Below are 21726 nucleotides of genomic sequence, written 5' to 3'. Positions count from 1 at the left end.
TGTAGATTAATGTTATAATAACTCATTTATGTGTACATGTGGGCAACTCTAAGTTAATATGCAACATTGTTATATTTGTCGATTAATGTTATAATAAATTATTTATGTGTACATGCGGGCAACCCTAAGTTAACATGCAACATGGTTAATTAATTACATGGCCTAATTGCATAGCCAAAGCTAAGGTGGCTTGGATTGTGACTCGAGGGGCGGACCCGAAGTGGTAAATATCGAAAACACGAACCCAATCACGAGTCCATCCCCTTGTTACTGCTTAGAGGCCTCCCGCAGGCGGTGACCCGACCCACCCTTCTTCTTTCCAATCTGGCATCCGGGGTCTCAAAAAATTCTCTTCCGTCCTTCTGCCCTCAAAGCCCCGCGATTGAGACGTGAGCCACCCGTTCGACGGAAGTCCGGCCGGCGGCGCGCGGCGGAGGAGGCGGCGGAGATGGTGTCGTTCCTGAGGGCGCTGCTGTACGGGGCGGGGGGTGTGGTGGTGGTGGGGGTGGCGACGCTGGTGGCGTTCCAGGAGAAGCTCGTCTACGTGCCGGTGCTCCCGGGACTCCCCCGGTCCTACCCCATGACCCCCGCCCGCCTTCGTCTGGATTATGAGGACGTCTGGATCCGCTCCTCCGACGGCGTCCGCCTCCACTCCTGGTTCGTCAAGCACGATCCCCCAGTACGAGGTGCGACTTTAGCTTCTCGAACGATCTAGGGTTAGGGTTCTTGGTATTCTTCTTTGCTTAAGGTTTTCTTATTCATTTTCTTTGCGTCCGCTTTGAATTGCTTGATTCTTGTTGGGTTTTCAGTTTCTCTTTCGTGGAAGTAAAGAAAGTCTCATTCTTCTTTCGTGGAAGCTTTGAATTGCTCGACTCTTTTTCTATGTGATCCCCGTTTTGGGGACGGAGCAAAGATTTGAGAGTATCTCTGATGTTCATATTTGCGTTGGTTTATTCTTCCGGACTGCTAGGTTTTTCTTGTGTGTGTTTATTACTAGTTTCTAAAAAGGATTACTTTTGCTTTCAGTTTGACCCTCTTTAGTTGTTAATTATGCACGTTGGGGCTGATTTGAGTTTAAATTCTGGTAAGGTTCGGAATGTTAGAATTTGGATGCTGTTCGTTCTCTCTGTGTTGTTTCTCCCGATAAAACTAATACCAACGTATGTTTATCCTAATGCTCATTTACTAATTCGAATAACACATACTTAAATGTATCTGTTATTCTTCCCCCATTAGCCATTGCTGGATGCTTGGCGCCGTATCACTGTTGTGGTCACTTTTAGCTCAAAACAAATCAACTATCAGGATTGATTGGATGGCAATTATACATGGAGAGCCTATTCAGTGTTATAACAATTCCCGCCCCCCAACACCACCCAAAAAGAAAAGAACAAACAAAAAGAAAAGTACTGTTAAACTGATTGACATTATCTTTCATCTGGTAGATTTATGCAGTTTCTCTGGAATCACATTATCATTTTTATTTTGGCCCAGTTACCAGTTTGTATTGTGACAGGCACTCAGCCATTCGCGTTAAAATACCGACCGATAAAATTAGTTCTTTCTGAAATATCGGCCTATTCAATTTTGATAACTTATGCAGGATATCTTAATGTCCTTTTGGCTATCTTAATTTTTTTAATGCTACATATTAAAGACAATTCCTTGAATCATATTTGAACTATTTATTACTATATTAAAAACAATATCTAGATCATTTTGTACCTGCTGAGGTATCTAAATACCTTGGTCCTTTTCAAACTTCTTCAATTTTCCAGCTTGACAAAGATAAATTGATACCTCAGTTCATTTTCGTATTGTTTACTCACCAGATAACTGAGATCAAAAAACCTTTATCATGTTATGAATAATCTTTTACTAAATTTCTTAATACCTTCCTGTATGGTTTGGGTTTCTGTCTCCATCCATGTGTTTGTTGCAATTAAATCCTTCTCTTAGTTTTATGACTATCTTCACTTAATTACCGATGTGCTGCTTGACAAAAAGGTTTCAGCCCTGTGGATTGTTACCGGACCGCAAACTGCCCTCACATGGGACACATCATCAAAATTTTATCTATAGTTATTTCTAGTCAGGTATCTAAAGGCAAAGGAGAAGAGCAGCATGGACTAATGTCTTGGTAATTTTGATTATTATCAATTCAAGGCTTATTGTGATCTAAAAAAATGGCGATCACCAACAGTGCACTGAGTCTAATGAATCTAATTTATCTAGCAAAAGAAGATGGAACGAACATATAAGAGTGCTATACACCCTACTTATAAGGTTTACAGGTTGACAAAATGTCCCCCTTAGGTAGAAGGCATGGAAGGTATTTAAAAAAAGAAAGTTTAATAATTATTTTTTATACAAAATCTATATAAATGCATGATATACCGGAAACATGAATTGTGCAGTCCCAAAAGGCAAAGTTCCTAATTCAATTTATCATAAACAAGCGCTGCTAAACTTAGCAATATTTTTTACTCCACAAATTATCTAATTGAACCTTGCAAGGGCTTGTGCAAACTTGACCTTTATATTAATCAGAAAATTCAATTAGACCTGCAGGCTAATCCTTGTAAGTAATCTCATAGGCTTCTCGACCAAAGTACCTCAACTAAAGGAAACTGTAAAGCATGTTTGTTATCCAGCTAGGAGTTTCGTCGCTCAATTTCTCAATGTGATTGTTAGATGGGATCACAGCTTAATTTATTATATCTGATGTGATTTGAATTTGTTTGGAGAAGAAGATATACAGTAGGAGACGAAATATCGACTCACTAGAGAGCTTAACATTCATAGGAAGTGGTTTGGGAGGTTAAAGGGTTCTCCTCATGGGGAAGGTACAGGAAAATAAAGTTCTGTGCAAACAAGAGACAGCCTTCCATGTTGAGAAAGACAGTGTGGACAGCACCACCACCACAAAGGTATGAACCTGTACCTCTCCCAAGTGGAGAGGGATGCCAACCAGTTGAGGTAAGACTGGTTAGCAATAATCCTGTTTCTTCCATCTAAATTAATCTCATATTGTAGGACCATATATGTAGACACCAGGACAGCTTTAAAATTCCATCTTACTTGAGTGAGTTTCCTAACTTGACACATTACTGACTATGAGCTGTTACTTATAAGGGCAACTTCGCTTCCACTGCACAAACCTTTTCCACAAGTTTGATGGTATAAATCACAAACTAGCCATCCTATCCCTTTATTTACTTTGCACATGATGGACAATACTCAGCATTGTATCTTTTTTGATTCCTCCAGATGATGTTAATCTCCAATTCTCCTTATTAGCTTGTCACTTTGGTATGTTATACAGCATGGAGATCACCTGCCCCTGGACCATCATATTTTCGTTTGATTTTTTTCAACAAAGATTAAATATTTTTTTTTGGATGATGGCTACGGGTTTCTTTGGGTTTGTGTGGTCTGTGATCTTCATATTTCATGCCAATCCTTAGTTACACTCAATATACTACTGTTTGTCAGTTGTTTTCTCAGTTTGTTGCTAACAAACAGAAATAGGTAATAAAATTTACTTGGTTGATCTATTTTTCCAGTTTGGTGAGTGTGAAGTCATACCATTTTTGGCTATTGTTTACCTTTAACTCTTATAATTATTAAGTTTCTGAATGTGTATTTAGTATGAAAGAATGATAGATTTGATATAAGTTGTTATTCTTATGTGTACTAATTCTAAGTTTCTAATGGACATGTCACAAGTTAGAGCTAGTCTACTAAATATTGCCTGTCATCTGGAACTTGTTTAAACAAATTTCCAGTCTTTAATCAGGTAATCCCCTCTCCCCAATATCCCTGCACACACACACAGAAGACATCTTGTCCCTAATTTTATGATACATCAGTTACCGTCAAAGTTGAATGGATGACTCAATTTCCTTAACCACCATTTTTTTGGAGATCTCTGTGATTTATATCTTTTAGTGCACAGTTTACAACAACGGTATCATTATTATTGCAGGTCCAACGATTCTCTTCTTCCAAGAAAATGCTGGCAGTATCCTAACTTGTACTTTTCTACGAGAATCTATTTTATACTAAGGATGTTAAATTTACTGGAATTAGTTTCTATCGAGGACCTTTATCCAGCTTTGTAGATATTGCTCACCGTCTTGAATTTGTCCGTGTGATGATGCAGAGACTGCATTGCAATGTGTTTATGCTTTCTTATAGAGGGTATGCTTCTTCTACAGGAATTGATTAGTTCAACTTGTTGCTTTTGGTATTTATACCTTCATGGTCTTTATGCATGTCTAGAAAATTTAGTGATTTTCAAATGTTTGTGTTTGCACAATAGGTATGGGGAAAGTGATGGTTACCCATCTCAGCATGGTATTATAAAGGACGCTCAGGTTAGCTGATATTCTTCATAATTTTCTTTTGTCTCATTCTGTATCTGGCTGTATCTATTCTAACCACTCAGTCCCCTTACCTTGCTTACCCCATTGACTAGGCAGCACTAGATCATCTAACTCAGAGGAATGATATCGATGCATCCAGAATAGTTGTTTTTGGGAGATCTTTAGGAGGTGCAGTTGGAACGGTGCTTGCAAAAAATAATCCTGATAAGGTGTGCCATTACAACCATATTTCCTTTTTGCATGTATCTTTGACATCCTGATTCTGGAGGTTGCAGAATATCTATTTGAACTGGTCCAAAACTATCACATTGGTATTATTGCCTACTTTTTCTTTCTCTGTTTTCTGCTGTATCCACCTTTCTGTTTCTTTTGTATGGTATACGCATCTTTTATATATATGAATGTTGTCAAAACATTATGCTGTCGAAACTTGCACTAGGGTTTCCTCCCTTTGAACCATTTTGCAATACCAAGGTTTGACTCGTAGACATTCTCTTCATGATGGGACAAGACTTTGGTAGTTTTCACAGGGAACCACCCAAATTGGACTCTATTGATCCTCAGTTTTAAGCATATGAAATGGAGCAAAAGGACCAGCTATCTCTCTTTTTCTGCTTTGGAAAAAGTGATATTTTCATCGAGTGACAAGTTGTTTGGGCATTGAATAAGGTGACTGATTAACAGGTAGTTTTAGTATTTTAATATGCTAATGTTCAGAATTGGTTATAGTGAACAGATTGTACCAGAAAATCTGGTCATTTTTTAGTTCGTACTTCATACTGATATTCCATTTGTAATTCAACTTTTAGATTTTCCTCATTCTTACAAACTGATTGCAGTCGAGTCAGAGTTTATATGCTTTGCTTAAATTGTTACCCATATTGGTCACAGCTTTTAGTACTTTGGCAGGTTTCTGCTATCATATTGGAGAATACTTTCACCTCTATATTGGACATGGCTGGTATTATGATGCCCTTCCTAAAATGGTTCATAGGTGGCAGTGCGTCAAGAGGTCCAAAGGTTCTCAATTGTCTTGTAAGCTCACCATGGAGTACCATTGATATCATTGGGCTGGTGAGACTTCATATTCGTGCAAAATTTTCTTGAATAGGCATTTTATGAGCTTTTGTTTTTAATGGGAATCTTCTTCCTTTACATGCCTCAGTGCTCATTTACTGATTTGCTTGGAATGATGCAACTTTGACATCTTATGTCTGAATCAATTGACTCCTCATTTAATACTTGAAAACATGAAATGCTGTCTAGTAGCCATAATCTGACACCCATACATGTAAATCTTGTTATATCATTGTAGAGCCCTCTTAGCCATTCTTTTTCTACTGTTTGTTTCTATACAGGGTCATAATCTTTTCAAAATGAAGTTTTGTTCATTTAAATCCTTGGTCCAAATCTGATCTGTTCCTCATCTAGGCTAGCTCTAGACTCACTAGATTTCGAGCCATCTAGATCACAAGAAAAAAAGGTTGTCCCATTGTGAGGATTTGCATATAAATCACACTTACCAATTTTCTGTTAGAATTACTAGGTTAGATATAATTCTTGCTCTCAGGAATCTGAAGTTGCTGAATTGTAACATTTTTTCCATGGTTTTCTTGAATTTGCAACATGTTCAAATGCTCAGCTGAACAAATCCATTCAAGTAACTTCTAGAAGATTTGCAGATTTTTGGAAATTGTTGATTAGAAAATGCTAGGATTCTGGCCATTGTTCAATGCAGTTTCTACTTTCTTGAAGCAGAAGTATATAATCAAAGAAAGTTCTTTGAATCTTTCACTGAGGCTGGAATTTAGTTGGGCTAGGTTGGGTTTCTATGCAGCATGGACCCGCATGAAAAAAATTTGGGCTTTGGGTAGGTCTAGGCCCAAAATTTCTTTCAAATTCTGGCTAAGCCTGAACTCGAGTTCAACCTGAAGCACAATTGGCTAGCTCAGATCTAGGCCCTAGTTTCTCCTGCGGCCTATGCGGGCTACAATGCAAAACGAGAGAGAGATGGGAATAGAGAGTGTGGAGAAAGAAGACAATGGAGGGATAGATTAGGAGGTAGAGGGGGGGAAGATAGATTCGGAGGGGGAGCGAGAGGAAAGAGATTGTGAGGGAGAGAGAGAGGAGATAGGAAGAGATAGATTGGGAGAGAGAGAGAGAGAGAGCGGGATGAGAGATTGTGAGCGAGAAAGGAGATCGAGAAAGAGAAATCGGGAGGGATTACAAAGAGAGAGGAACGAGAGGGGAGAGAGATTGGTTGGGAGAGAGGGGAGAGAGATTGGTTGGGAGAGAGATGGGAGAGGGGAGAGAATTTAGAGGGCAGATAGATCAGGTAAGAGAGAGAAGAGAGGGGGAGAGAGATCGGGAGGGAGAGGAGGAGAGAGACATCACGTAGGGAGAGAGAGAAGAGAGGGGGAGAGAGATTGGGGGGAGAGGAGGATAGAGACATCAGGTGGGGGGAGAGAGAAGAGAGAGACTGGGTGGGAGAGAGGAGAGAGAACATAGAGGGGAGAGAGAGCAGAGAGGTGGGTTGGCTCAGACAGGTCCATTGTTAGGCTCAAGCTTTAGACCTGATTAGTCCAATCATCGGCCAAAGCTACCTATAATTTATTTGAGCCTTATTTTTTAGGCCCGAGCCTGACTTGAACAGTCTCAGGCTTCACGTGAGATTTATATGACATGAGTAGCCGTTTCTAACAAAAAAAAAAGGTAGTCTCGGGCTTGGTCCAAGGCTCGATGTGAAGCTGGCTTGGCTTGATGGGCCTTGGGCCATCTTGAACCCATTTCCAGCCCTATCTTCTATAGGTGGATAGGAACATTTTACCGGTAGGTCCAGAATGACATGCTTCTTACTTCAATTGATATGTTTTCATACTAGTTCCTCAAGTTCAAGGTTTCCAATAAAAGAAGATCCAATTAAAAAATAACTTTGGCGCTTGACCTGAGAGCCATAACTATTTGACCTGAACCTGCATTCATTAACTAACAAGCTAAAGTAACTCCAGACTTCAACAAATGAGTTTTTGTAGAGTATAGTTAAATGTTGTATCGCCATTTAGCAGTCAAAATAATAAATTATGTGTAAATACTGACCTGTATGGAAAATTTGTGTTTTTTATACTAAATGAACCTATAGAATGCACCTTAACTGTGCATGATATCGGTACCAACATATGGTGTTTTTTGTCACCCCTAGGAGTGACCCATTCGGGTGTCCAAGGCTGTCTCTCAAAAGCCAGGATGGGTAAAGGGAGGATTCAGGCTTAGGGTGCATGCAATGCTACATATTCTCCTACTGATTTTTTTTCTTTAATTTTATTCTCTCTTTCAGTGAAGTTCAAATAAAGGATAGATCAAATGTACATCAAGGTCTCTTTGTTGCCAATCTCATAGCAATTGGCCATTGGATTTTGTGTAGGTGATCATAATTGATGCCTGATCATTTTGAAAGGCTAGCCATTGGAATTAGACACTAACTACACAACACGTAACTGTCAGGGAACCACTAAGCTAGCTCAGAAGAGAGCGGCATCCAACTATGGCTGGTATAACTCAGAAAAACCACTCAGTGCTGGTAATGGCAATTAATCTTGACCTGGCCAGCCTGCACCTGATGGTTGACTGCTGGTTTTAATAGGCAATCTACAAACTTTGGATATATCTTTCATGAGGATAGAAGCTCACACTGTTGCCAGAGTTGTGGCTTGTTAGGTGGAAATGGTAATATAAATTAAGCTTACCATTTGTAGCTTGCATTCTTATTAGAGCAACTTCCTCCGAGCCTTTTCAGGAAGGGTTTTGTTCGTCCTCTGGAGTGCTTCGGATGTTTCTGAGAATTGCGATTTTTGCCCCTTTTTTATTGTGTTCTATGTTCTATTTTCCTAATGTTTTGTCCGTCATGCAGATCAAACAACCTATGCTGTTCCTATCTGGGTTGCAAGATGAGTTAGTTCCTCCATCTCATATGCAGATGCTGTATTCTAAGGCAGTAGAACATAATAGAAATTGTAGATTTGTTGATTTTCCAACTGGCATGCACATGGACACTTGGTTTTCTGGTGGAGATCGGTATTGGAGAAATATTCAGTTATTCTTGGATCAGTATGTTCCAGAGATACAGCAATGCAAATCAAGCTGCAAAGTCGATGACGATGACGATGACAATGGTAAAAATCTGTCCTGTTAGTTCTTCTAACATTTTGAGTTGTCATGTTCCATACTTGTGTGTACAATGGAATCAACTCAACTCTAGTTGACTAGTGTGTTAAATCACATACATACAAATTGTCATGCCGTTTATTTTATGTGCACATACAGATGCATGCATACATATGATCAAAGCTAATAGATTAGAAACTTGGGGAAGTTCATACTTGATAATTCATGGTGTTGTATGTTTGGTATGACAGTTGTTTTCTATTCAGATTTGTCAGTTGCATAGTCACTCATGCCTTGTGACCTTGAAAATATGGAATTTAATATTTTATCTTCTCCAGATTTGCAATGACATTATGCATGCCCTTTTAGATACTGCAGCATGATGATCCACAGCATTCTCTTAAGGCAGAGCCTGCCTTTTTCAAACCATGCCTATCATATATATCTGATGCTGCAGCAGTTAAATCTATCAATGGGAGTGACAACCAGTCTCAATGTGCAGCGCATTCAGTCAAATTTGCTAGTCTTTCCCAGTGCAACGTCCAGAAGATGCCAAAGATGTAAATTTGTCTAACTGGTTCCATTATAGTGACACACATTCTCTATATGAAATAAGATGAAAAGATTGATGTTCTTGAGATGAATGTATTTCTAACTCGGTAGTTACACAGGTTAGATATTTATACATAGTCTACAGGGTCAATTATTTCTGGCGTTGTGATTGCTTTTCTTTTTCTTTTGCATTCAACATAATTTGTAAAATTACCTAATATCTTGATTGTTAAAAAAATAATAGTTTTGCAAATATGTGATGCTTGAGCATACAAAGTTCTTGTATCATATACTTCTCTATGTTTTTTCCCCTTTCTGGTTCTGCCAAGCTTTATACTGGAGAGCATCTCGAATCTTTTACGACCGAATTGGAAGAATCAGGTGGGTAAAAGTTAATTAGGCATCTTTCAGCACATAATAGTCTTACATGGCGTTGGAACACTGCTTTGGCCAACTGGTCCTTAACCACGTTTGCTTATATAGCTGATTTATGTCTGAAATTATATTGCTAAGCTACTCTGGTTTTCCTCAGGAACATGTTCTAGCAATCTTGATTTAGATGAGTTGGAACTTCTTCCTGAATTTCTTTTCTCGGTAGGAACTCCGCTTGCTGATTAAACATCCTTGCAATGTATGTGCCAAAAAAAATTTCCTTACAATGCATGCAACCATAACTAAATAACAAGGTCTTGGTTACATGAATATCTCCTAGTAATAGACCTCAAAACCGTTACTTAGAATTAACAGGAAAGCTTGGTCTGTTCTTTGCCAAATTCGATCAGAAATGATTATTATAATGGGCATAATTAGTTGTTCCAATCTAAAGCTACATGTGATAACAACAAAATAACAGTTTGTTTCACTGCCGCTATTTATGCAATAGCTTTTTAATTTTTCGTCTTACAAATGGACATTTAAATAATTAATGAATCAAGAAAGTTCTGTAGAAGAATCCTCTTCCTTTCCATTTTTCACTTTTCCTTTTTATCTTTTTTGAAAAATAATTTGATCTGAATTTTCTTATCGACCTACATGTTATTCTATTATAGCAGTAATGATTACATGGGAATAATTGTAGAGAAGTGTCTTTTTTTTTTTTTGCGAAAATAAAAGTAGGATAGATTTTTTGTTGCAAGATTCCCATGAATAAGTTATCGCTAAGGGAGAAACATAAGGTCTGCTAATTCAAAGGAATCCCTTTTAATAGGTTGCCTGCATCAAAACCTATTTGATTCAAGTGCCAGGCTAACTCAGATATGTTTGGAACCCTCTGATTAACATACTTAAGAACAAGCTTGAGGGATGGAAGTTAGAAAGCACTCTCTCCATCCAGGTTAGAGTTGCATTAACCAAGTTTGGGCTGATATCTTATCAACACCAAGGAGCAATCTGCTGATCAGAAAAAAGTTGCATTTGATTGCTTGGGGGGTCATGTGCTCTTCTTATAATGATGGTGGTGTTGGTTTGCAAAGCTTGCAAATCAAATACCGTGTGCTTTCGTGGGTCATGCTGTGCTGCCATCAAGGTGGTTCTCACGCCTCAGTGTCGTTTCCCATGGTTCATGGCAGGGATATGAACTCCTGAAGGCTGCTCCACAATTTGGAGAGCCATCTTCTAGCAACCTCCTCATTAATTGGCAACGGTAAGCAAATAAATATATAACAATTCAGGACCTCATCCAAAATGGCTAGCAGAAATATATTATTTGGATTTCTTGATTCTGTATAACTACCTAAGGTCTATCCAGTAAAAAATCGATTTGGAACTAAATACATACTTGCACGGGTCCTCATAAAATATTTTCGCTTAACCTTGGTTCTCCTCGATACCAACTAATCTCTGGCCTGTGCCTTTCAACATCGAAGAAATTGATGACAATCTCAGAGTGGGATAATGGAAAGATTCTTGCTACTCTGACATTGCTTCTTTAAATCATATGGCACCAGCTCTCCCATTACTAGCTCCACCTGATATGCTTGAATGGGGTCAGCCACAAAAAAATCAGTTGAAGGATGGCACCAATTGCTCTCTCATGGTGAGCCTCCTTCTCTGTCTCTGCATATACATCTTCACACACACACACACACACATGCATACATGATGAATTTTCATGGATCTGGAAGTGTAAGGTGTAAAGTAGCTCCGTGGGATCGTTTCTTTTGGTTGATGATAGAAGATTACTCCGAGGATATTAATCATTTTGGATCACGTTGAGAATATTAATCATGTGATCTTTGCGTATCCATTTGCTAGATTTTTTCAACCTCTCTTATTAGATGGATGCTCCTCCACCTGTAAGTCTTCTAAAATCAACTTCCGTGGTGCCGACTCTACTCACAGTACCAGGTTTGGGGTTGTTTATTAGAAATAATGAAGGTCAGATGATATTTGTAATGTCCAAACATTTGACTCATTTTTTCTGTACCTCGGACTGAGTTGCAGGCTGCTTGGAAAAAGGGCTCACTGCGACGTTTTATACTTCTCATCCTGCAGCTATAAGCTTGGAGAGAGAGACTGATTAATAATTCTTCTCCTTTATGGTATTTCCAAGCTTTTTTATTTTTTTTGAGGCAATAATACCGGGCTTCATGAGAATATAAATAATAATAGAAACTTGCCTCCTTTCTAATAAAAATAAATATTCCTTCTCCCCAAATGAGCGATGAAACAGAGGAAACCGCACACGTGTCCGGTCGCTTCTTGGGGCCGTTCCACAGGAAGGAAATTAAAGAAACCCTAAAACCGGCGGTTACCCCACGCCCGCCCCGGACTCGTCCCCTCAAGTATCCAATCCAGTTTATTCCCTCCCTTTCGAACCCCCATCAAGCCTATGTACCAACGAAAGAAAAAGAAAAAAAAAACCCTCTCGAGTCCGCCCCTCCTCCCCGAGCCGCCTCTCTCTCTCTCTCTCTCTCTCTCTCTCTCTCTCTACGGCGTCAAAGTGTATAGTTATTTTTTCTTCGCATCTTTCCCTCCCTTAAAAAATAAAAAATACTGTCTCTCTCTCTTTCTCCTCTCCCACCTCGAATTCCTCTAATTTCCTATTATTTTGCTCTCAATCTTCTCGCTATCTCTCGAATTCTGTCTTCGTTTTTGTCTTTGGAACTGGGGAATGGACGGGGGATCGGCGCCGTACAACCCGAAGACGGTGGAAGAGGTCTTCCGGGACTTCAAGGGCCGGAGGGCCGGGATGGTCAAAGCCCTCACCACCGGTGAGCACAAATCTTCCACTTCGTCTTTTCTTAGGACTTTTCGAGAGAAAAAAAAAGATGCCATTTTGGTTCGTTTTTGCTGATTTTTCGTCGATTTAATGGTTTTTTTTCGGTCTGGGGTGATGCAGATGTGGAGGATTTCTACCAACAGTGCGACCCTGGTGAGAAATTTGCATTTTTTTGTGTTTTTTTTTTTCATTTTTGCCTTCCCCCCGTTGTTTGTTGTCCTTGCATGTGTGGGTTCTGGTACTTCTTTTTTATTGCCGTATTTGTTTGTTCTTTTGAGTTTTAGTATATTTTATGTAATTGTTTTCTGTTTAGTTTTTGTGCTTTGATTTTTTTTGTTTTGGGAAAAAGGTGCAGGAAGTTTTATAGGGCCCATTTGTGCAAGCCTGTACTGTTTTCTGCGGAGATAATTTAACTTCTAGAAACGTTGTTACTGAGAAATTACAGTATCTTTGATAAGTGCGAACTATTTTAGGCTCTCGGTACTGCTAATAGCAAGGAATTCTAATGAGGGATTTCCTAGGGTTGCGGTAGTTATAGATTGCCGTTGTTTTATGTTGGAGGTTTGAAATTTATGGCCAGGTTTAAATGGTAAACGTTATGTGGTTTCTAAATGCAATGAAACATTGCCACCACTTGTTTTTCCTTCCTGTGATGTCTACGTGCTAAATTTTAGTAGAAGCCTGCTGATTAGATATGTATAAGCAATAGTGTGCGTGAGTTTTTTCTCCTTTTTGAATATGTACCTATTTTTATTTCATTCTTATGAACTGCTCATTTCTTGTACTTTTTTGCCATGCAAGGTTACAATGTCAAAGAAAGTAACATTAGAAAAGTGGTATATATCACTTCTACCTGCACTTTATATAGACATACGCATATACACTAGTTAATCTAGTGCCACACCGGCCCTGAGGCATGCAATCTTTGTGCCATTTTCTTTCTAAAACTATTGATTGCCTACACATGTATCAGGAAACATAGTGGTGTTCTGAACCTTTGAAAATTGAAAGAACCCCTTACGTACATATGTATGTGTGCATACACGCAGATAATAAAAAGCAGTAGAAACTAATTGCTGAAGTGATGAAAATTAGTATAGCAAAAAGAAGAACAAAGAAGAGTAAGGATACAAAAGATAAGGAGGAAGGAAGATGGAAAGAGATATCAGCATTGTTATTATAAGCTGTAATGATAGTTTATGAATTTTAATGTATAAATACTTGTCAAGCATGTAAAACAAAGAAAAAGTCCCGTGCAACACTCATGAGGAGTTGCAAGTGACATACTGAAGACAACTAAGGATGATGTGATGTCAGGTCTGTGTGGCCGTTATGGCTTGGTCCATGCACATGTTGCAATGGCAATGACAACACAAAAAGGCAGGTAATTTTTCCTACTTTCCCCTAGAGACTTCAGTATCATTTATGCCCGCAAAACCAAGGTTTTCATTTTGGCCAAGATCTTGAACCATATCAGTTTTGGATGCCTACCAATACAATCATACAAAATCTTGGCCCTCATTATCTTGGCTGCTATAGATTATTGATTTATCCTGATATGTCGACCAATATGATATAAATATTTTGGTTGAGATTTTGTACTTCTATTTTATAGCTTTATTTGAACAACTTAGTGATTGGCCTATTCTAAAGAAAAAAAAGATCCAACACTAAAGTGAATGCTTTAACTGATGATTAATCCAGATTTTACTAAATTTGTTGATATTTCATATTATCTTGGTTTTGATAATATCGGCTGAAATCTTATAATATGCTGGTCCTTTCCATAATTTCCCTACTCACCGTTTCAGGTTAGATAAACCAAGATCTGGGTTCATCTTGGTATGGCCACCCACCGAGGCGTCTGTGATCTCAATAATTACCAACCTTGCCTAAAACAATGAGCAAAACAAAGAGCCTGGAGTATTACAAGACAAACACCTATAACTAACAAAATTAATTGAATACCCAAAATTCTAGTCAATTTAATTTCTGTCTTTCCATAGATAACTGGATTTGTTATTGGTTATTTAGGGTTACTTCTAGGCCATTCCAATCATGTGGCTTTATACTTTGTCATGGGAGTTTTAAGACATGCAAGCATGTTTACTTTAGGTGAACTTAGCTATCAAGTCTTTAGTAGGAAGTGCTCAAATCAGTTCTACTTTTGGAATATTAGGTTCAAGAATGCTTAAGATCATCATTATTGAATTTATGCTATTTTTTTGTTCATAGAATGAAATAGAAACATAATGAAATGGGAATGAAAGATACGTAATTGGATCTGCCATTCCTATTCCATTTTTTGGGAATGAATGAGGGATTGCATAGGAAAGGACTGATAATTCCATTTAATTATTCAATTAGGTTTATTGATCTATTGAATATATCCTCAACCAAAGAATATAATCAAATTTTAGGGTAATGACTGTCTGAATTGTTTTGGAGGCCTTCATTATCTTATACATTATACATACTAGAGTCTTCCACATGCACATATGTTTTTTTTATTTTTTATTTTTGTATGCTGAGCTAGGTGAGGCTAGGGATGGAGAAATTTTTTGCTTTTTGAAAATGAGTGAGAGGAGTTTGTGGGAAACAGAGCATGCATGAGGTTTTCTACTCTTTTTTTTGTGCATGGTGGGGAGGGGTTAATATATGTTTAAAAAAAAAAAAAGAAATTCAGTTTTGTAGGGGAGGGTATGCGTGTGTATTTTTTAATTTCTTCTCTTTTTTTTTTTTGGGGGGGGGGGGGGGGGGGGGGGCACGGTGAGAAGAATGGGTTGGAAACTGAGGCAGCCCTTGAACTGTGAAGGCCTCGGACACTGAGAGAGGAATTTTTTTAACTTTTAGTGGTGTGGTAGGGCCCTGAAAAGATATATGTGAGCCCCATTTTGTGGAGATGGTAAAGTCTCACACCCAAATTCACCCTTTATGAAGCCTGCTGTTGAGAAGCATTTAGAATGAACTGAAAAAAATGAAGCCCTGAGGCAAGCTGCAAGAAGCAAGCCTCAAAGGCTTTCCTGTTATAGACAGTACTTTTAAATGACAACCATTAGTATATTATAATGGTCATTATTTTTAAATGACAACCATTAGGATATTCTAATGGTCATTATTTTACATTTTCACTTTTCATCCTAATAGCATCGATTTTTTTAGATTCAATTGTTAATTAAAGTATTAATTTCCATGTTATTCCATGAAATTTTTTAAATTATTCATATCAAATATGCCATTTGTTCCCATTTTATACAACAAATGCTAGTAGTTAGTTCATACCATAAATATCATTCATTCTTGTTCTTATTTCAGTAATGTTCCTTCCATTTAAGAGTGGAAACACAATTCCTCTATTTGAGGGAATGGTGATTCTAAGCAATTGTGACTACTGGAATGGGGCTAATGCTGGAATTTCCATTCCATTCTAGCTCTCATTCTATGATTCAGTTATAGGGATGGTTTTCAAAGTCTTATGTATTTGACTCCTTTAAGGTGCCTTTTCATTAAGTTTTCCCTCTTAATCTCATTTCCCAAACTACTGAAAACCTCAAACTAATGTTAGATCCCTAAGCATGTTACTAAATTTCAGTTGAATCTCTAAAATTACAAAATATTTCAGATTTAGCTGATGTCGATATAAAGCTGGGGCCATTCTAGGAGTTTGTGCTAAAAGTGTCTTATGCAGCCTAACTCATTGTACATATGTCTATTTATATTAATTTGTTTGTCATTTCTTTCTCCCATTTTTTTGATGTTGGAAATAATGTTAAATTTAGATTTTGTGAGTTTTTGATAAGATTTGCAATGTTTTGTTTCAAATATAACTAAAGGAAAGTAGACATGTTACATTGGTATGGCCATCTGAAAGCTCAAATGTCATATGCATTTGGATTGCAATATCTTGGATTGTCATTAAACACTAAAATGAAAAATTGCACTCTAAACATGATTTTTTTTGTTATAATTTTTTTAAACAATTTTTTGATTGTCTAGGTACAAAACAATAAAAAACTTAGTTAACTTAGATATGCTTCAGAATCTTATGTTACAATGTTTTCAATGAAATATTGATATAGGTCTATGGAGATGCCACCTAGTTCTTTTGTGATATTTTAACGAAGTTCTGGAAAATGTTTCTGTTGACCAAAATTTAAAGGGTTTCCAATGGAAATTTTCCCATCTTGAGAGTTTTTGAGAGGTAATATAGGAAAATTTTGAGCATCAATAGGAAAGTATGTTGATATTTTTTCTTCAATATTCTTCATTGTGTTTGACAAATTTGTAAATTGTCCATTTATATCTTGATGATAATGATTTTGTTTCATGTAATATCCAATATGCCCTTTATCTTGCTTCACTTTGGTGTTAACTACCCTGATATTTTTGTTTAAGTACAACATTTGAATGATGAGCTGAGGAACACTATCATTTAATATGGCAGGCACCTCAAGACATGGAAGAGGCAAAGATCCTTGTTAAAGCCAAATTAGCTTATTTTACTGAAATGTTCTTGTTTACATATTTTTGTGGTGCTTTAAATATAGTAATTTGTAATTGTAAGTAATCATTGCTGGGGCATGAAGCGGCTTGCCTGTTCTGTTTTTGCCACTTTACTAATATATGTGTATGCACAAATTACTTTGACCATTGCCATGTTACATAAGATTACCGTAAACCGTGATATTCTGTCCATTCTGAGTAAAATCATGCAGTTTCATACTTTCATATATAATAACAAGTTGTTTCACATGCCCGAATGATTTACTGAGTTATTTATTTATTGACCAAGCAGATTGCTAGCATTATAGTTTTATAAGATAGATTTTTATGGTTGTGCTTCTCATCTAAACGAGTCTTGTTGCAGAAAAGGAAAATTTATGCCTCTATGGATTTCCCAATGAGCACTGGGAGGTTAATTTGCCTGCGGAAGAGGTACCTCCGGAGCTCCCAGAGCCTGTCTTGGGCATTAACTTTGCGAGGGATGGAATGCAAGAGAAAGATTGGTTGTCTCTGGTCGCTGTACACAGTGATGCGTGGTTACTTTCTGTTGCATTTTATTTTGGTGCTAGATTTGGATTTGATAAAGCTGACAGGTGATTAATAGAATCATGCTTGGTGGAGAGATTTATTGTAATGATTTCTTATGTTCACTTTTTACCAAGGTTTTAAAACTGGCACCGGAGGGCATACCAGTTTTTTGAAAAACTGGTAGGATACCATGTATCAACAGATGGTGCAGGACTGCATCCTGTGCCAGCACACTATGTACCCGTGCCCCTTTTTTGCTGGACTGGTATGGTACCAGACTACCAGCCATGGTGTCCTGTTCCGGTGGTTGTTAAAACCTTGCTTTTTACCAATTTTATATGTCCATTAGATTTTTTATTAATGTTCTTGTCTTCATTTTTTCCTTTACGCACCTCTTCTGGTTAGATGCTTAAAAGTCGAGAAGTTTCATCTGTGTATTGCTTACATGGTGTACCGTATTGAAATTTGTGACCCTTTTCCTACTTAGGTTGACTGTGTGATTATCTTTTGGTTTACTGTTTAATATTTCATATGTATGATTTCTTCCATCCTGTCACAGCAGCTTGCAAGTTGCACGCTGGATGTCAGTTTCCTTAATATGAGTGCTGATTTTTGCCATAATAATGATGCTATAATAATGTCCTCATGGCTTATGTAATAGTATCATTCTGTAAAAGGTGTCAAGGTAGGTAGAATGGAAGTTTTCCAGGACATCTTTATTGGAGACCTGCAGGTAGACTACTAACAAGGAAACCCAGAAAAAGAAACAAATATAAAAAAATTGTTGCAGCTGTTTGGTTGCTTAATTCCTTCTTGGATTAGAGTTGATGCTTGCCTGAGGCTTCTATTATGATAAGAATATTCCCCAGCTGCCAGACCATCTATTTCATAAATCTGCTCTTCTTTTGGTAAATACTAAGTTACTAACCATCCATGCCTGCCACACACAAAGTTCATTCTTTTAATAGTTAAATATATTTTTATATTCAAGATTTATTTTATTATGAAGAGATTTTTACCCTGAAAAGGGGGAGGGGTGTTCCAGTTGCAGTTTTTCACTAATTTATGACATATGCAAATCATGGTTAACTTTCTTTAGCAATGCTAGAGCTTTTTTTTTAGCTCTCTTTTGCAGATTTAATTGGATCAAGTGATGAAAAGATATGTGTTTTTATGCTAAAGTATTGCTTGAAGCTAATGAAGCAATCTTTAGTTTTTTTTTCTTAAACATTCTAGAAAGTCAGATAATGTAGGTCTTCAAGAAAAACACTTGCTTTGCGCAGTTCAAGCAAATAATAAAAATGTTTTATGATTTTTTATCATTCCTATCTTCAAGTTATGGTTACAAAATACTTGCGAGCAGATATTTTTACAAACTCTGCATCTACACACGTAATATTTTGGTGATATGATGGGAATATATGTTTGTAATTTATTTTTATTTGTTTAATAGGTCTGATTCATTAGTCAGTAGTTTGGTACGGCACTTAAATATGTCAGTCTTGTTTATGTTATATACTTTGCAGTGCTCAGTGGTTTGGTAGCTGGTAGTGTACTCTAATATTTTGTTTTGCTATAGTTCTTATTCTGGCATTCAGGTCTCAACATCTGATTGCTATGGAGTACAGATAGATGCACATACATGTGTCTGCTTGTTTATGTGAACAGTGTCATTTAGAGGTCTGCACATATGGTATGTAAAGAGGATATTAATGAACATAATAAATAACTGGAAAACTCTTTTTTTGCTTGAGATTGATATGCTAATATACTCCTATCCCCCCCCCCCCCCCCCCCCAAACCAATATATGTATGTATGTATGTATGTGCTGATATTCAAGTAGTGCTTGCAATTTTTGAACAAAATTTACGCATTACGTATGTAATTTTTTAAATGCATATTAACAATATTTGTATGTTACAGAAATAGAGTATTTGCTATAAATATTGAGGAGTCAGTGGTATCGATTATGTCTCACAGTGTTCTGTGATCAGCTTATGCTCAGAGGTTCAAGAAAGTTTACAGGGCTTGGGCAGGTATTGTTGGATAACAATAATGGCTAGGCAATGAAAAGGGCCCAAGCAGGTTTCTCTTCTGATTTGAATGCTGTACCTGCACTGTCTGAATAGAGAAAGATGTAAAATAACAAAGATTGCTGACAAGTTCTTAGAGATGACCGTGCTAAAATTAATGTATCATGTGTGGTAATAAGAGGATGGATTGTGATTGAATTGTGTAGGTTATACGAAGCTTAGGTGTTGCTCGAAACTACAGAATATAGAACTGACTGCGATGGTACGTGCATGCACTTAAGAGAGAAGGCCCAATATGGACATGGATGTGGGTCTTTTCTTGAAGAATCTTGATGAATCAGCAATATGGAGGGGAAGAATGAAGATCTAATTGAAGTTTAAAGCCTGACTGAAAGCTTTGGTGAAGGATTGAACTTGATTGTTGATAGGACTTGATGATTTGTTGATATTTCATATAAATAGGATTGAATTCTCCCCTTGGAACTAGGTTATGAGATTGTTGGATATCCTTTATTTACTATTATTTCATAAAACTAATTTGGTCAGAAACTTGGAATAGTATGCGACCATTAACCAAACGGACCTGATGACAAATTATTAAAGAAATAAGTAAAATGTAGTTATATGAGGTATAGCATTATAAAAGTAATTTCTTCTGGAACCTGACTAGACTGTGAAATTTGATGTAAGTGATGTTTGTGTCAAACTTGCTAGCTCGCATTGCTATTTCTGAATTGATATAGTTATGCATGATTTGATAATTAACTTCGCTTTTCCAATATTTTTGGTTTCTTCTTATTTCTATTCCTCTAGAGCATGCTCATCTTATCTTGTTACATTTTTCTGGTGAAATCAAGTAATGGCAGATTCCAACCTTTAATTTTATGGCACTCCAGTAAGTTTCTGTTGGTATTTATGATGCAGGAAGCGCCTGTTTGGCTTGATTAACGAACTGCCTACCATATACGAAGTTGTGAATGGGAAGAGCAGAGTGAAAACATCGGGTACCAACCACAGCAGCAAAAAATCCAAGTCAAACTCTAAAGTGGTAAAGAAGTTTTCGGTCCTCCTCTCGATGGTTTGACCGAACTGTGTGATTGGTCTTGCATGTTTGTCACCGTCTCCTTATATGGGAAAAAACTAACTTCTCTAAGCCAAAGGTTTAATTGGTTATATGGTATTAGGTGACAATTTTTTTGTGCCCTAAAACAGAATAGCTTTTCTCATAAGTTTCACAATTGTTCAGTTTAGACATGTTTTTTATGCAGATTTTGATAAGGGGGAAATATTGATTGATTTTTATTCACGAATTTATGTTTGCATATCTGTTCTTGCTCATTAAATCTTCTGATAATTTGTGGGAGCGTGGTGAGTAAATCACATTTTTCTGCAGAATTAAATGGGCATGCAACTCTTCTTCTAGATTGGCCACATCATCATCCAGGCAGATTAGTGTGATTATATGGGATTGTAGTTTCGAGTACCCTCTTTTTTTCTTTTCTTTCCTACAAGGTATCCCTTTTTAATGAACGAAGGCTCACAGCATGCATATGCCAACTGTTTTTTGAAAATTATATGGGAATTATGACCTTCATGTCATCTTGATGGGGTGCCAATCCACTCATGGGCCCATTATCTACGTGAAGGATGGAAATTTGCTACTTCCATCCAACATATCATTCATCTGCATTGATCTATGTTTGCTTGCGGTCAAATTACTATCTTCCACTTTCTCTTTTTGATCACCTCCGCCCTTTGTGTTGTCCGACTATAAAGCAGCGCACATCAGAGTCCCAGGCCAAGTATCCAAAGGGGCAGCCAAAGGAAGAAGATGAAGGTCTGGACGAGGAAGATGAAGAGGAGCATGGAGAGACCTTGTGTGGTGCATGCGGGGATAACAATGGATCAGATGAGTTCTGGATCTGCTGTGACATATGCGAACAGTGGTTTCATGGCAAATGTGTCAAGATTACCCCTGCTAGAGCTGAGCACATCAAGCAGTACAAGTGCCCATCATGCAGCAATAAGAGAGCTCGCCCCTCCTGAGAGGTTTGCTGCAAGGTCCTCATCCGTGCATCTTGGTGGGGGCTGCACTCGATGCCGAATTTGCTGTTAGTTTATAGGAAAAAGTGGTTCATCTTGTAAACTAACTCGTGTTAGAATCCTCTTTTTTAATGCCGTGCACTCTTACATTTAGAACACTTCTGCTGGATGTAGAATGATCTATCTTTAGCTGTCATCATATTTATCTGCTTTACCGTAGGTATCATCATTCCCCAGTGGTTAATGGATGCTGTTTTCTTTTGTCGATTTTTCTTATAAGAAGACTGTTCCCATTCT

At 37.5% G+C, this 21726-nt stretch overlaps 2 protein-coding genes across 14 annotated transcripts; both read left to right on the top strand.

Annotated features, from left to right (window-relative positions):
* Positions 1 to 239: 239 nt before the first annotated feature.
* LOC103712877 (alpha/beta hydrolase domain-containing protein WAV2-like) lies at positions 240 to 9401 on the top strand. Of its 10 annotated transcripts, none has more exons than XR_016396038.1 (10): positions 240 to 686; positions 3989 to 4024; positions 4125 to 4203; positions 4325 to 4379; positions 4481 to 4597; positions 5280 to 5462; positions 7890 to 7936; positions 8029 to 8111; positions 8296 to 8557; positions 8919 to 9401. XR_016396038.1 is itself a non-coding variant. In XM_088701748.2 (8 exons), exons 1-8 carry the CDS (start codon positions 449 to 451, stop codon positions 8896 to 8898), a joined length of 981 nt encoding a protein of 326 aa, XP_088557874.2. In that variant the 5' UTR covers positions 244 to 448; the 3' UTR covers positions 8899 to 9193. The 10 variants fall into 10 exon arrangements, 5 of the variants coding, with proteins under 5 accessions (XP_088557878.1, XP_088557874.2, XP_008797808.4 ...); XR_016396039.1 differs by having other exon boundaries at positions 8888 to 9401; XR_016396040.1 differs by having other exon boundaries at positions 241 to 686; positions 5298 to 5462; positions 7810 to 7936.
* Positions 9402 to 11873: 2472 nt separating this feature from the next.
* LOC103712845 (PHD finger protein ALFIN-LIKE 3-like) lies at positions 11874 to 21726 on the top strand. 4 transcript variants are annotated; one of them, XM_008799531.5, is made up of 6 exons: positions 11874 to 12313; positions 12442 to 12474; positions 16766 to 16786; positions 17189 to 17417; positions 20311 to 20434; positions 21166 to 21726. In XM_008799531.5, the coding sequence occupies exons 1-6, from the start codon at positions 12214 to 12216 to the stop codon at positions 21430 to 21432; spliced, it is 774 nt and encodes a 257-aa protein (XP_008797753.1). In that variant the 5' UTR covers positions 11874 to 12213; the 3' UTR covers positions 21433 to 21726. The 4 variants fall into 4 exon arrangements, with proteins under 4 accessions (XP_008797753.1, XP_008797744.1, XP_008797768.1 ...); XM_008799522.5 differs by having other exon boundaries at positions 21163 to 21726; XM_008799546.5 differs by lacking the exon at positions 16766 to 16786.

This window comes from Phoenix dactylifera, chromosome 7 (assembly GCF_051530095.1).
Source record: "Phoenix dactylifera cultivar Ajwa chromosome 7, Ajwa_hap1_PhDact_Kaust_v1.1, whole genome shotgun sequence".
NCBI lineage: Eukaryota > Viridiplantae > Streptophyta > Magnoliopsida > Arecales > Arecaceae > Phoenix > Phoenix dactylifera.
Note: the sequence above shows the minus strand (reverse complement) of the source record. Positions and strands in the feature narration are given on the sequence as shown.

What these genes read in the sequence shown, in the direction of transcription:
- LOC103712877 (XM_088701756.2), top strand. Translation starts at nt 449, where the DNA reads ATGGTGTCGTTCCTGAGGGCGCTGCTGTACGGGGCGGGGGGTGTGGTG. An exon ending in TTTATGCTTTCTTATAGAGG is followed by an intron (nt 4,204 to 4,324) that starts GTATGCTTCTTC and finishes TTTGCACAATAG; the next exon opens with GTATGGGGAAAGTGATGGTT. An exon ending in GTATTATAAAGGACGCTCAG is followed by an intron (nt 4,380 to 4,480) that starts GTTAGCTGATAT and finishes CCCATTGACTAG; the next exon opens with GCAGCACTAGATCATCTAAC.
- LOC103712845 (XM_008799522.5), top strand. Translation starts at nt 12,214, where the DNA reads ATGGACGGGGGATCGGCGCCGTACAACCCGAAGACGGTGGAAGAGGTC. An exon ending in GGTCAAAGCCCTCACCACCG is followed by an intron (nt 12,314 to 12,441) that starts GTGAGCACAAAT and finishes GGGGTGATGCAG; the next exon opens with ATGTGGAGGATTTCTACCAA. An exon ending in CACCTCAAGACATGGAAGAG is followed by an intron (nt 16,787 to 17,188) that starts GCAAAGATCCTT and finishes GTCTTGTTGCAG; the next exon opens with AAAAGGAAAATTTATGCCTC.